Below are 14,969 nucleotides of genomic sequence, written 5' to 3' on the forward strand. Positions count from 1 at the left end.
TTTTAATTTTTATTTATTTATGATAGTCACACAGAGAGAGAGAGGCAGAGACACAGGCAGAGGGAGAAGCAGGCTCCATGCACTGGGAGCCCGACGTGGGATTCGATCCCAGTTCTCCAGGATCGCGCCCTGGGCCAAAGGCAGGCGCCAAACCGCGGCGCCACCCAGGGATCCCAATTCTATGCTTTCTTAAAGGAGTTTATGGTTTCTATGTATTTTACACATAGGTCTGTGGTTGATTTTGAGTTAGTTCATTTCTTTTCATATGGACTTCCAGTTGCTCCAGCACTATTTGTTGAAAAAACTTTCCTGTTTCCTTTGAATTGCATTTTCATCTGTCAAAAATTAGTTGACTGTATTTATGTAGGTCTGTTTTTTGGGAGGTCTGTTGTTTTTCATTGACATATATACCTATTCTTTTTACAGTACAATGCTGTCTTGATAGCCTTACAGAAAATCTTGAAATTAGAAATTTCTTTGGAATTTTTTTTGACATTTAACAAGAGTGGGTATCAATTTCACCAGTAAATCACCTAACCCATTTTAAGTACTCAATAAAGAGAAGTGATTATTATGGTTTAATAACTATAGAGTATGCATCATCCAACCTTATCCAAAATTTTATCTAGGCTTTTACATTAATTATAATAATAAAAAATAATACCTAAAATGCAATAAACACATGTGATAGATCAGGTGCTAAGCCAAGTGCTTTATGTGTATTAAGTAACTAATCACCATAACAACCCTAAGAGACAATATTACTCTCTGCATTTTAGAAATAAATAAACTCAGATACAGAGAACTTAGAATACTTTTCCAAAGTCAGAATTTGTAAATGGTGGAATTAAGGTTTGAATCCAGATATAGATGAACCCTAGAATTCATGGTCTTATTCACTACATTATCCTAACAAAGGTTAGGAAAAATATCAGGAAAACAATCCCCCTCCATTCCCCCCAGCCCCGAAAACACCATCTCTAAGACTAATATACATTTTCAATAATACTCCTAGATCTTTATGGCAATACAAGTTTCCCATTTTCTAGGATGACACAAAATACTTCTGTGTAAATTCTGTGGTTTAAGAGTCACTAACTATTGCTATACTTGGCTTCTAAAAAAATTACACCTTGACCTAAAATCAATTTATAATACTCTTGGGAAAATAAGTATGAGAGAGCAACCTGATGACTAAGATATTAAAGTGTCTTTTATTGTAGAATGTGACCAAAAAGAACTGTTAGGTATGCAGACTCAGAGCTAGACATGGCTTTGACATGTATTTGTCCCTTGGCTTTTTTTGCACATGGGATTTTCATGTTATTTCAAAAATACCTAACTCTCTCAAAGCAGTTTCCCATCTGAGCTTGCAGCATAAAAATCATGTTATAGTCTAGGTCTTTTCCAGCCACAGCAAAACTCATCACATCAACGTATACCTACATCAATCAAAATGTTCCCTGTATTTATTAAACAGCTCTGATGGGCTTACAAAAAAGATAGACTATGAGTCTTCTTCACACTTTGGAGTAATAGTCAGGTACATACATCTTAACTATGGAATTCTGGAGAAAAGGTCTTTACCCAGAGGGGTAATCTTAGTGACCATGAATTTAGAGCTGATAGTGAGTCTTCTAACACAGAGAAGGTACTTCCTAGGTAGGTAGCATCACTCTTTATTATATACATGTAAGAATACCTTTGTATTTTTTTCCTGTTTTTTGTTAAAGTGTTCTACATTTTAAAAAATTGTGTTTCTTACCCTGCATCTGAACCATTTCCACAGAGTAGAGGGTCCTTTTGTCCATCCAAGACATAAAAGTGACCTGTTAATATAAAGAACAAACCATTTCATTTCATATCTATCCTACTGACATTAGGAATAAATGAGAGTTGGACTATCTCAGTTATTACCAAAGTGGACACAATGAGGTCTATTCACAAAGATGGTTTCAAGCCACAGTCTCAAAACTATTTATAGTCGAAAAGGCATTCAGCAACACTAAGGTTAACAATGTAGCAATATTTCTTACTGTCATCTTCAATGTAATCCTTCCAGTTAAATGTACTCATTGTTATATTAACAAATATCCCGTTTGAATCCATTGTGCCATTAAAGTAGGATGTGGTGTTGGTTTCAAAAGCAGAATCGCTTGGGGGCCATTGCAAGCATTTATTCCGCAGGTTGCCCATGAACAGCTGCAGACCAATTAGAGCAAACACACTCAGACAGAACACAGTCAAGATCATGACGTCAGAGAGCTTCTTCACAGACTGGATCAGGGCCCCCACAATGGTCTTTAAACCTGAAGAGAAAAAGCAGTCGGTCATCCAAGGAAGAGTTTCCTAAGCCACAGTGTCTTCTTAGTCACACACATCTCTTTTCCCATAAACGGTTGCTTGGCTATTTAGACACCAAAGCTTTGTGGATATTCAGATGGTTTGGGAAGTAGATGAAGAGCCGATTTTTATTTGTGAACAGTATGCTTTCTGGAGACTTAAAATGAAAGTGTAAATAAATATTTAAGCAGGAAGCTTTTTTCTTTTGCGTGTGGTTTTACGTGTTGCCATGAACAGCAAAGAACTTGCAGTTATTTTTTATTTCAGATTTTGTGTTTCACTAGGCATCTCCTTCCAACCCATTCTTTACACCAGCCTCCAAGTAGCAATAATTCAGAGGGGAAAAGAATTTTAGAGTATCAAAACTCCTATGCCACGTACATGCTGTTCAAGAATAATCTTTTCTCCTTTATTAAAGGAGACCTATTTTCAGAATAGATCTGCGGTGAATGGTAAAACCAAAATAAGTTAGCAAAGGTATGATGGCAAAGCTTTTTACAGAACATAAAAGAGAAAGCTTTACATCATAAATGCAGAGAGAGAGAGAGAGAGAGAACACACACATGCACAAAACTAGTATTTTTATAGACGACTCATGCAATTCTGTTAAACCCAAAGGCTGACTATATAAATAAGCATGTAATTTCTAAAATTTTAGTTACTGAACTGCATTGAGACATCACTTGGCATTCTTAAAGTTGACAAACAAGAATAATAAGCAACAAGCCTAATGATCTAAGTGTGATTTCAACCTAAATATTATTATAGTGTATTTAAAGTCAGCCTCGGTGTTTAACCTAGCTCTCACCTGGAATGACTGAAATTGTTTTCAGTGCTCGGAGAACTCTGAATGTTCTCAGCGCTGAGACATTGCCCAGATCCACAAACTCTGTCACGTATCTGTAATAGGGAGTTTACACACAACACAATAATACACAAGAAAAGTTGGAGATATAAGGGGCCTATCATCTTACACCAGTTTCTTCTTACCTGGAATTACAGAAATAGTTTTCAGAGCTCTCAAGACTCTGAAAGTTCGAAGAGCTGAAACATTGCCTAGGCTTACAAATTCTGTTACATACCTGTAGAATTAAATCAGAGTTACTGATAGTTTTGGCAAAGTTTATCCTACATAAAGAATGAAAGTTGAGTTTGACATATGGAGCCAGACCCTTGAGTTTAACAAACGGAATTGCTACAGACCTCAAGGTGCCATATGCTGAAAGCTGCTTTTAATGGATAAAATTTTGTTCTTATTTCAATGTAATTTTCACTAATATGAACAAGTTTGTTTGTAAAACTGATCAAAGTACAGTTCGAGGTATTATGTTCAATGAATAACCTCCTTTTGATGAAGTAGAAGACTATATGACATGAAAGTAATTGTTTATTGCTCATTTACCAGATAGATTTACCTTGCTAATATGTATTCTAAAGTGTATTCCTTTTTTTTTTCTTTTTTTGTATTCCTTTTTTTTAAATCTAAAGTGTATTCTTAAACTATATGAGGCATATAGTTAATTTGGCTAATAAGCAAATTCTACATTTAAAAAATGTCAAAACAACCTGGTTTGTGCTAAAACTATTTTCATTCCTTTGAGCTTAACAACTTTTCAGAAATACTCACGCCATCACAATGACACTGAAATCCAGCCAGTTCCATGGATCACGAAGGAATGTAAAATCTTCTAAGCAAAATCCTCTTGCCAAGATTTTTATAAGTGACTCAAAGGTGTAGATTCCAGTGAATGTGTACCTAGGAAAAGCATCCAAACAATTTCATTTATTCTGTTCATATACATGTTTTCAAATATGGGAAATCTTATACTTTTGTGTGTTTTTTTTTAATTTGCTAAAATCTTATTTCTTATTTCCATTTACAAAGACTTGACTAGTCTAATTAATCTTATAAGCCCAATTAAAGGGTTAAGCTGAAGAGATAGTATCTTCCCCAAAGAATCTGATTTATTTTAACTATTTAGATTTTAGAATAATAGTTTCATGTGTTTTATGGGTAATGATCAAACTTGACCCTCTAGAGCAATGCTGTTTGATTAAAATATAATATAAGCTACATATGTAGTTTTTACATTTTCAGTAGCCAAATAAAAAAATAAGGAAAAACAAATGAATTTAATTTTAATATTATATTTTATTTAAACCAATGTAACTAAAATATTATTATTTCAACAATTAAGACTAGCCAAATTTCAAGTTTCACATGTGACTGGTGTCTCCCTCATTAGACAATACAGCTCTAGAGGTAAAATTTCTTGGATTTATTTATAATAATATATTCCATTCAAATTTATTAATGATTACAGTTATTTTTAGGGATATTTTACATGTCTAATCTAGAAAATATGCTTCCCCTTTTTATATTTAAGCGTCAGTCATAGTTTTAAAACTGCTTCTCTCATATATATTTCTTGTATATATTTTGTTTTATTTTATTTTATATTTTATTATTTTTAAAAGATTTTATTTATTTATTCATGAGAGACAGAGAGAGAGAGAGAGAGAGAGAGAGAGAGGCAGAGACACAGGCAGAGGGAGAAGCAGGCTCCATGCAGGGGCCTGACGTCAGACTCCATCCTGGGTCTCCAGGATCACACCCTGGGCTGCAGGCCTATACCGCTGTGCCACCGTGGCTGTACTATTTTTCGTATATATTTTAAAATTGCTTCTCTCATATATTTACACAAGAAAAATTATAATTTATTAGTACTTTATGTGTGTTCATTTACATAATTACCAAAATTCAGAGAGAAACCAGATTTCTGATTTTTACCTTGCATTAGCTACTATTTCTATACAATTGAGCCACATCGTTCAAACATGCTCACATTCAAATTTCTGCCTCCAAAATGGTGAAAGGATTTCCATTTACTGTTTGATACATAGTGCATTTTTAGCCCTCTTTCCTTTGAGTGTTGACAATATTGTTATTTCTGTTTCTTCCAAAAATAGTTGAGGAAAGAGTACTTGTTTTTCAACACTGTGTTCTTTTAAAAATTGCAATTTAATATTATCCTTCAAATTACCTCACCCAAGCCATAAAGTTTTGATTTACTCTTATTAAAATTAATTATATTTTCCAGCCTACTAGTATTGTATATGTGAATAAAGTTAGGAGACTTATTTTTGCATTGTTTCCTGCAGTAATTTTTTTAAGATGAGGGGACAAAGAAATAAGAGGAAAATCTATGTGGAGAACTTCACATCCAGTTTTCCTAAGAACATTCCTCCTCCTTTTAAAAATAAATAAGTTAATTTTTTGAGGAATAAATACAATTGCTATCTTTATTTATGAAGTAGCTGACCTCATTCAGAAAAGATACAATTTACAATGCCAGGCTTATATTTACTTGGGTTTTAGTTTGGACCTTTGCACGTTACACATAATCACCATGACATTTCTGTTTAGAGATAGCTGCCTTGTAAAAAGCTTTAAGAGACAGCTCAGTGTACGTTTTATATATCATATTAGTGGTTAATGCCCTATGGTCTATGCTTTGGAAATTCTAGGTTATCTACAGATTTCCTAGGAGTAAGATTAAAGTTCCTACTTCTATCCCTGTTTTTGTTGATAGCTATCCAAGGAGGAGTGTCCTGGAGCTTAACATCTGAGACAGAGCTTTGCCCAGAACAGGTGTTCAGATGTGCCTATTAGCAAACTAGATTGAACAGGTAAGTGAGAATCAAGGTGACCTTGCTCTTTCTTAGCTCTGCCCCACTAGGCTCCTAATCATACTGTTGATTCTGTCCATGTCACCAGGTTTTTTCCTGTAATTACGATCTGCCTGCTTTTCATGACCCTCACTATACCGTATGGTCCTCAGCCTTTTCTGTGTGTCACCTCTTTGTACAGGGAGTGTTTATGCTATCAATGACCTGTTTTCATGTCAGAACTGAGTTATCTTCTCTTTTCTTTGCACCCTTGTTTGTTCAGTTTGGATTGTTGGCTGTAACCACTAATTTTGCTTGTTTTCCTGGTACTTTGCTGTCAAGTGACTAGAGATAAATGATCAGGAAACCTGTGCAAAGTTCTCCCACTGAATGATGAAGTCAAAACCTTTTGTAGGGATAAGACTATTTTCATAATGGATATAGTAATCTCTAAAACTGACTTTAAAAAGAGAGCCCTGTGAGGCACTTGGATGGCTCAGTAGGTTAAGCGTCTGACTTCTGATTTCAGTTCAGATCATGATCTCAGCATAGTGAGATTAAGCTCCACGTTGGGCTCTATGTTGAGGATGGATGTGGAGCCTGCTTAAGATTCTCTCCCTCCCCCTCCACCTGTCCCTCTTCCCTCCTTCCCTGTTCTGTCTCTGTCTAAAAATGAAAAGAGAGAGACCTGAAAATTCAAGGAATAATATTCAAATGTCTTCTTTACCTATATTTTAATAATGTTATACAAATAAATGAGACTTGTACATGTTTAAATGCTTCAGTAATTTCTTCTAGGAAAAGTGCATACAGAATAGTTTTATATAAGTATGACCATTTGTTAATCTACAAATCATAAATGATAACTAAGAATTCTGTTAAATTGCTTGCTTCAGCATAAGAACTGGATTCTCTACTAAAATGATTTCTAAGAAGCATTTCTAAGTTACTATAAAAAATCTCTAATATGTTAAATCACTGACAAATGATGGCTTAGAATAGTGTATTAAATCCTCATCGAAGCTATAAAAACAGAAATAGAAGTGGCACTATTTGTCATAATAATTTATCTCCTATTGGATATTACTTTTTAAAAATATGACAATAAAAAGAACATGCTAGAAACTTTTTTCACTAAACCTTATCATTATATTCTATTACACAAAAATAGCCTACATAACGTAAATACCTTCTATTTCACTAAATTATATATTTCTTTGTCATTAATAACCTCACACGTGACTGATAACTTTTAGGGGAAAATGTTATAATGCGAAATTATGTTAGTTAATGCAAAAATTTCCCCCAGCACATTGATGTTTTGGATCAATTAGTGGCATCCTTTTCCTCACACTTAAATAGAACATCCTTAGCATTAAAGGAAGATCTTAGTACTAATGCAGAAAGTTGACATTGAAGAGCCTTCTTTAGTACAAGTAGAGGCTAGTTTAACATGCCAAAGAACTATTGTGCTTAGATCTTTCTCTTTATGTTAAAACAATAAATCAAATGTTTTATTTTATTGACATGATAGAATTGTCCCCAGGGTCTTCATCTTCAGGGGAGAAAGGACAAGGCCTGGAGTCTGAGACTGGCTGCGATTTTAGGTATAGAGCTTTAATTGAGCAAATATCTTTTTCTTGGGATTGTTCCTGTGTTTATTAGTGTTCTGATTACAAAGTTTCATAAGTTTTGAGTGATCTTCTCTTAATCATGTTTTCCCCTTAAGTCCTGTTATTTTTTTAGCTATGTTTTTGGAGAGACCTTTTATTTCTTTTATGGTACACATTTAGGGTGTTTTAGCACACATGCTGTATCTAAATAAACTACATATCTAAATATAACTAAATATCTAAGTTACTTAAACACCTAAATGTATTTTTCTAAATGTAATGATATATAACCAAAATACCTAATATAATAATATTGTGCTAAACACTTAAATCTGTTTTATGAGACTATAACAATAATAGTAGTATACTAGAAAAAAATATTTTATTCATCACATTACTCAAATGGTCATTTTTAAGAAAAGATTTATTTATCTATTTGGGAGAGAGAGAATCTAAGCAGATTCCCTGCTGAGTGTGGAGTTTGATAATGCGGGGCTTGATCCCCAGATTGTGAGATCATGACCTGAGCCAAAACCTAGAGCCAGATGCTTAACCAATTGAGCCACTCAGGTGCCCCAGATGGTCATTGTGTTTTATCTAACATGCATAACTATGATTGAATTTTAACTTTTATGCTAAATGTTTGATTTAGTTTACCAGCTGGTGTATACTATCATGAATTTGTTGGAAAGAATACTTACCCCACAGAAGAAAAACTCCCCCTAAGAACTTCCCTTATCTTCTTTCATTTTATGGAAATAACTTTTTCTTAGAAGTTTTTAGCCTGACTCCAAACAGTGGAAAACTTAAGTTAGACCATAACCATAAGGCGATTGCTACAGAATTTGAGTGTGCATTTCTCATTAGAAGAAGTCATTCTTACTTACTCTACATTCTTCGTCCAGTCTGGAGGGTTACTCAAAGTCATAAATACGCAGTTGGTCAAAATAGTGCACATGATAAGCATGCTGAATAAAGTAGGTTATAGTTAAGGAATAAATAGTATATTATCATGGCCATTTACAATCCATACAAAAAAATCATCAATAAAGTTATCTGTGAAATCTGTCTTACTTATTTGTTTTAAAAAAATGGCAAAGTAATAAGAAACTTCAAGGCCTGTCATACATTCTTGGTCTACTCATTTTCATTTTACATGAAATATAAAATTTCACGGAACTGAATTTAATGGAAAGAGATCTCTATTTGAAGCAATAGGAATTTCTAATCAGTTATGTAAAATAGCACTGCAAGGGGAAATAATATTCCTTTTTTAAAAAAAGATTTTATTTATTTATTCATGAGAGACACACACACACACACAGATGCAGAGACACAGGCAGAGGGAGAAGTAGGCACTGTGTGGGGAGCCTGATTCAGGATCATAATATGAGCCAAAGACAGACCTTCAACCACTGAGCCACTCAGGTGCCCTGGAAATGACCATTCTTTAGTAACTTCACAATATAAGTGTAAAATTGTAAAAAATATGAATGTAATTATATGTGGTTGTACTTAGATATAATTTAAAATCACCACTGACTGACAGAAGATTAACGAATGCAATATAAAAACTCTGAGAATGTCTACCCCAGTATTTTCAAAGATTACACTGATTGAGAATTCTACTGTAATTAGCAATTTTTAATAGTCTTATTGTGATGAGACTCATTCTTTTAGTGTTTATAGCATAAGAATAAAGGGAGAGAGAATTTTTTGCTGATAAGTTACTATTGTTTTCTAACTTTTTATTTTCACTTTAGACTGTGGGGGAACTTAATGGGCCATCTAGATACCACACCATACAGATAAACGCTATTTTGAAAACTTCCTGAGAATTAGCTGTAACTAATTTCTCTTAGGATCTCAATCAGACTTCACTTTAAGGAAGATTATGATTATTTTGGGGGTAAATATTTTATTTAAAAATATAAATACTTACTGATATCAAACCATAGAATGAAAAGAGTTCAAATGAATCTCAAAAAGTTAAGTCTTATTTGCCTTATTTCTAGGTTAACCACTCTTTTGTCTCTCTTTTAGTTTTTATAAGGCTATTTTGAATCTATCTATATAAAATTCACATTTTTGATTAAAAATCTAAATGTGACACAGGAAACCATTAAAATCCTAGAGGAGAATACAGGCAATAATTTCCTTGACATCGGCCATGGCAACTTCCTACTAGATATATGACCTGAGGCAAGGGAAACAAAAGCAATAATAAACTACTGGGACTTCATCAAAATAAAAAGCTTCTGCACAGCAAAGAAAACAATTAACAAAACTAAAAAGCAACTTACAGAATGGGAGATTATTTGTAAATGACATATCTGATAAAGGATTAGTATCCAAAATAAATAACTTGTAAAACTCAACACCCCAAAACCAAATAATCCAATAAAAAATGGACAAAAGATATGAATAGACATTTTTCCAAAGAAGACATACAGATGGCCAACAGGCATATGAAAAGATGCTCAACATCATTCATCATCAAGGAAATACAAATCAAAACTACAATGAAATATCACCTCAAACCTGTCAGAATACCTAAAATTAAGAACACAGGAAACAACAATTGATGGCGAGGATGTGGGGGAAGGGGAACCTTCTTGCACTCTTGGTGAAAATGCAAACTGGTGCAGCCACTCTGGAAAACAGTATGGAGGTTCCTCAAAAAGTTAAAAATAGAACTACCCTATGACCAATAACTGCACTACTAGGTATTTACCCAAAGGATACAACAATACTGATTCAAAGGGGCACATGCAACCTGATTTTTATAGCAGCATTATCAACAATAACCAATTATGGAAAGAGCCCACATGTTCATGAACTGATGAATGGATAAGGAAGATTTGGTGTACACACACACACACACTGAAATATTATTCAGCCATCAAAAAAGGAAGAAACCATGCCATTTTCAATGATGTGGATGGAGCTAGAGTGTATTATGCTAACCGAAATAAGTCAGAGAAAGAAAAATACCATATGTTTCACAAATATGTGGAATTTAAGAGACAAAACAAATGATCATAGGAGGAAAAGATGCAAACCAAGAAATAGACTCTTACCTACAGAGAACAAACTGATGGTTACCAGAGGGGAGGTGGGTGGGGATGGTTTAAATAGATGATGGAGATTCAGGAGGGCACTTGTGATGAGCAGTGTTGTATGGAACTGTTGAATCACCAGATACTAATATTATACTGTATGTTAACTAACAGGAATTTCAATAAAAACTTTTTAAAATATTTAAAAATGTCCATTCTTAAACACAGCTTCTGAATACCTTTCTATTTTATCATTACCTATTTGAGAATTTTCTTGAAATCCACACCTATTCCATCCTTGTTTGTATGGTTTTTGATTATCATTGTAAGTAATCTTAAGTTCAGTGATTTTTAAGTACATATTATTAAATACATGGGCATATAGTAGTTTAATAAATATTTAGTAAAGGAAGGAAGATGAACAGACCCAGATGCTGAAGATACAGAACCAAGTAAGGCATAAAACTGTGAATATTTGGTAATATAGATAATAATAGTAACCACAATAGGCTACATTTCTTTAGCAATAATTATGTATGATCTACTTGAGGATAATAAGTGTCAAGTAGATTTGCTGTTGTTCCTTCTACAGAGTATGCTTCATTTACACATTCACTAACATAGTTCATTTTTACTTCTAAAATCATAGTAGTCATTCTATACTAATCTTTTTATGAATGGCAGAAAATCAATGAGAAAAACAGATTGAATAACAATGTCACCATCAATCTCAAAGAAATTATATATAATATATAAAACAATATATGTAAAATATAAATGTATATTAAAAATATATATTAAAAGAATGACGTTTTCTATAAAATTAAGCACCAGTACTCAGTCACATGAAAAGGATATGAGTGTACGAGAATCTTAATAGCAATTTTCCTAACAGGGTTTAGCGGAGTTAAAATATACAAGGCAGAGGTGGCACTGAATCGGAAAATTGCCTTCCCTTTATTCAATACTATAAAAGTCTGAAAAAGAAAATATTAGAAAAAAATTACTAGATTACACAAATGGCTTACTTGAAGAGCTTAAACACATGAAGAACTTTTTACCTGATTTGTTTGTTCAAACTTGTTTAAACAAGTTGGTATATCATAAATACAACATGTTTGATATTTCTCCCCTAAAATAACATATAGCTATGAATAAACATATTATTTAAATTATCTAATTTGTCTCTAAGGTTCCAATTTTCTGATACAAACTGATGATCCTACAGAAAATTATTTATCAAATTGTAACTTTAAAGACTCCAATTTTATTTAAAGCTTACCATCTGTCTCCAGCTTTGGTAACTTTTTCAGATTATTCGGTACATATTGCTACTAAAATAATCTTTTTTATTTCAATTATTTCAAGTCTTTGAACTCTAAAGTTTGTGAAGCCTCTCTATTTCTCCTGTGGTAGTTGTCCTACTTTAAAATGTTCAAACACACTGAATAACCTGGTTTAGCTGATTGTGTAGATCTGCTGGTAATACTGAAAAGGGACAGCTGCACTGAGAATTAAGCTTAAATACATCATTTCAAAGGGCATTCTGTAGCTAAAATCCTATGACCTGAAACCTATAATCATCAACTTAACATTTAAGCTATGCTACGTGGTGATTACCCACCACATCTCTCTAGGGTCATCTTTTAGTTTTTCCCACTATAGACATCTCTAAGACATCTCTGCTCCAACCAATATAGTCCACTTGTCAGTTCCACTCACAACCCTGTCAGCTCTCCCCTTTGATTCTGAAAATGTGTCATAAAATCCTAGAGGAAGGAGGTACCTGAGAGGTTATCTAATATAAACTCCCCCCCATTTCAGGGCCATAGCAGGCCTGACAATGAGGTCCCACTGACTATTATATCAAAGGTTCTTAGTCTTATCTGCAAATTAGAATCTCTTGAGGTGATTTTAAAATCGCCAGTATTTGGGTCCCACTCATAACCAACTGAATCAATTTCTGGAGGATGGGCACAGACATGGATATTATTCTAAAAATTTCCTCAGGTAATTCTAATATGCAGCCAGGGTTGAAAAGCCCTACTCTCAGAAAATGTCTTCAGCTATTAAAATCACCTCCTGCATCATGTCTTTCCAGATAAATCATTGCCTTCTCATCACTCCCTAATTGTTTCCCTTTACCAGTAAGTCTTAGTATATTAATTTGTACACATTGGCATGTTGCTTGTAATTACAGTCAAGTGGCAATTTACATGTAGGGTTCATTGCACTGAAGACTAGGTTAGAAGTTGTTATAAACTATTGAGCATTAAAAGCCTGTAATCTACTTTTTCTCCATTTTTTTCACAGTATTTAATAGTGTGGTTTGTACATAAATACTTGTTTTAATTAAGTGCAGGCTTACCTCTAAGATGCCATTTACCTTTAAGACTTCAATATATCCATTTGTTTAATAATATGTTCTTACTCTTAAACTAAGGGCAGTATGCCATACAATCATGTTCACTGACAACATGGTAGTGTTTGAATAAGTAGACAGAAATATTTATATTGTGAGTATAAGGGACAGAGAAAATAAATTTTCCATACATTGCCCTTTTGTATTCAAGACCATGGAGCCAAGCAATACTGAACCAACCATTTTCCATGTATTGCAATCTATAAATTTGAACGATTCTAGAAGGAGGGCAAGTAAACTTCTTTACTAGCATGGAAATCATCCATAAGGGACAGTGGATATTGGAAAAACTACCCCCGAAGCACAAATACATTAAAGGATTTTCTTGAATCCACAGGATTAGATCATTTAATATTTCAAACAGTCTAGATCCATCTAAGGTATTCAATGATGTAAAATTCACCATAATCTAAAGTGCATTTGTTCATGCTTTTGTGAAGCAATTTCTCTGAAAAGAGCAGTTACTACTAGTAACATTAGGAGACGAATTAATTTTTAAAAATCTCCAAAAACAGAGTGACAGGAATGAACTGTTCCTTTAAACATGAAATCCTCTGCTCTCCCAAAAGATTAGCCTTTGTGGAACTAATGGGATTAAAAATGACATGCCAAGGGCATCTTCATTGAATTTACAGGTTCTGGAACAGAGGAAGCCTTAAGAAGACAATTTCAGTTTATTTCTGGGGAACGACACCTAACACAAAACCTTGAATTCTGAGAAATGAGGAATAAAATACTAATACTCCTTATAGTGAAAGAATCACAAGGAAGACATTTGAACTTTGGGATTCTGAGGTTATTGGAGTGTACCTAAACTGAAAGTTATTATAGAGAGTAACAGATATTGGAGGGGGGATAAATAGTATCAACTCCAAAATCTGATCGCCAAGTAATGGTAAATACTGATGTGACTTAAAAAAATGACTACATCTTGATACTAAGGTGATGAATGTTATAGCTAAAAGCATGTCAAATTAGTTGCTGTTCTTTCTGGAATACTGCTTGCTTTTCCCCAGATAAATACACTTCTTACAGGTTCACTAAAATTTTTATTACTTGAGGTAAGAGTAAGTTTTACATCTCTGAATAAGACCAGATCGATCAGAGAACCCAAAACAGTATGCAACCAATTTTTTTTAACGTTTTCTTTCATTTTATTAATAAATGCCATATATAGTTTTGCTTAATGCTGAAGAGCTCTGACTGCTTAGGTTCAGTCTCTGAATTCACTGCTTATCGAATGTGACTTGGGCAACTTACTTCCTCTCTGGACTTGACATTGCCCATGTGTGAGATGAGGCTAACATCGTATCTGCTTGACAGGTTATTTGAATATTAAATGAATTATACCATTTAACGCATTGACACAGTGCCTGACAAAGTAGGAGCATGACAAATGTTAGCTATTATGATGATCACTGTCACTATTCTTCAGTTATTACCTGGTCAACTTAAATACCATTAAAATATGTTGTGATGTGCTTCATCTGGTTATCTGATTAAATTATGTATATAGGCTATATCAGATTTAATGGTAGCAACCTGTTAAATAATGCTTTATAGTTTTAAAATGCCTTTTACTTCCATTATTCATATAATTAACATAAACTTCATACCATGTTTTTGAATTCCAGAAATTTTCCATTAGCTTCCTATGTTAGCTCACAATCACAAACTACCTTTTTCTTCAATAGCACCTCAGTCTTCATTTTTATAGGTACTTCATAAAGAAAAGCAGTGTACCAACAGTAAAAAGTAAATAATATAGCTACCTCCCAAGATGGACCATGGCCATGAGGAATAAATCAAAGTCCAAGTCTGGTTTTCAGGGAGGAAATAAAAACTGACTTTGTTAGCACACAG

At 33.6% G+C, this 14,969-nt stretch overlaps 1 protein-coding gene across 13 annotated transcripts in view; it reads right to left on the minus strand.

Annotated features, from left to right (window-relative positions):
• The window catches only part of LOC112916453 (sodium channel protein type 3 subunit alpha), a 105,009-nt gene that overhangs the window by 59,754 nt on the left and 30,286 nt on the right, over positions 1-14,969 (minus strand). For 11 of the 13 annotated variants that reach the window (XM_025994133.2, XM_025994139.2, XM_025994134.2 and 8 more), the window contains 6 exons: positions 11,543-11,661; positions 8,513-8,602; positions 3,971-4,099; positions 3,152-3,243; positions 2,037-2,309; positions 1,766-1,829 (listed from right to left, as the gene is read on the minus strand). In XM_025994133.2, the coding sequence (XP_025849918.2) occupies positions 1,766-1,829; positions 2,037-2,309; positions 3,152-3,243; positions 3,971-4,099; positions 8,513-8,602; positions 11,543-11,661 (767 nt within the window). Of the gene's footprint in view, positions 1-1,765; positions 1,830-2,036; positions 2,310-3,151; positions 3,244-3,333; positions 3,426-3,970; positions 4,100-8,512; positions 8,603-11,542; positions 11,662-14,969 lie in introns of all 13 variants that reach the window. The other 2 variants (XM_072751820.1, XM_025994137.2) reach the window with 1 other exon arrangement.

The sequence above is a fragment of the Vulpes vulpes genome, chromosome 3 (genome assembly GCF_048418805.1).
Source record: "Vulpes vulpes isolate BD-2025 chromosome 3, VulVul3, whole genome shotgun sequence".
Taxonomy (NCBI): Eukaryota; Metazoa; Chordata; class Mammalia; order Carnivora; family Canidae; genus Vulpes; species Vulpes vulpes.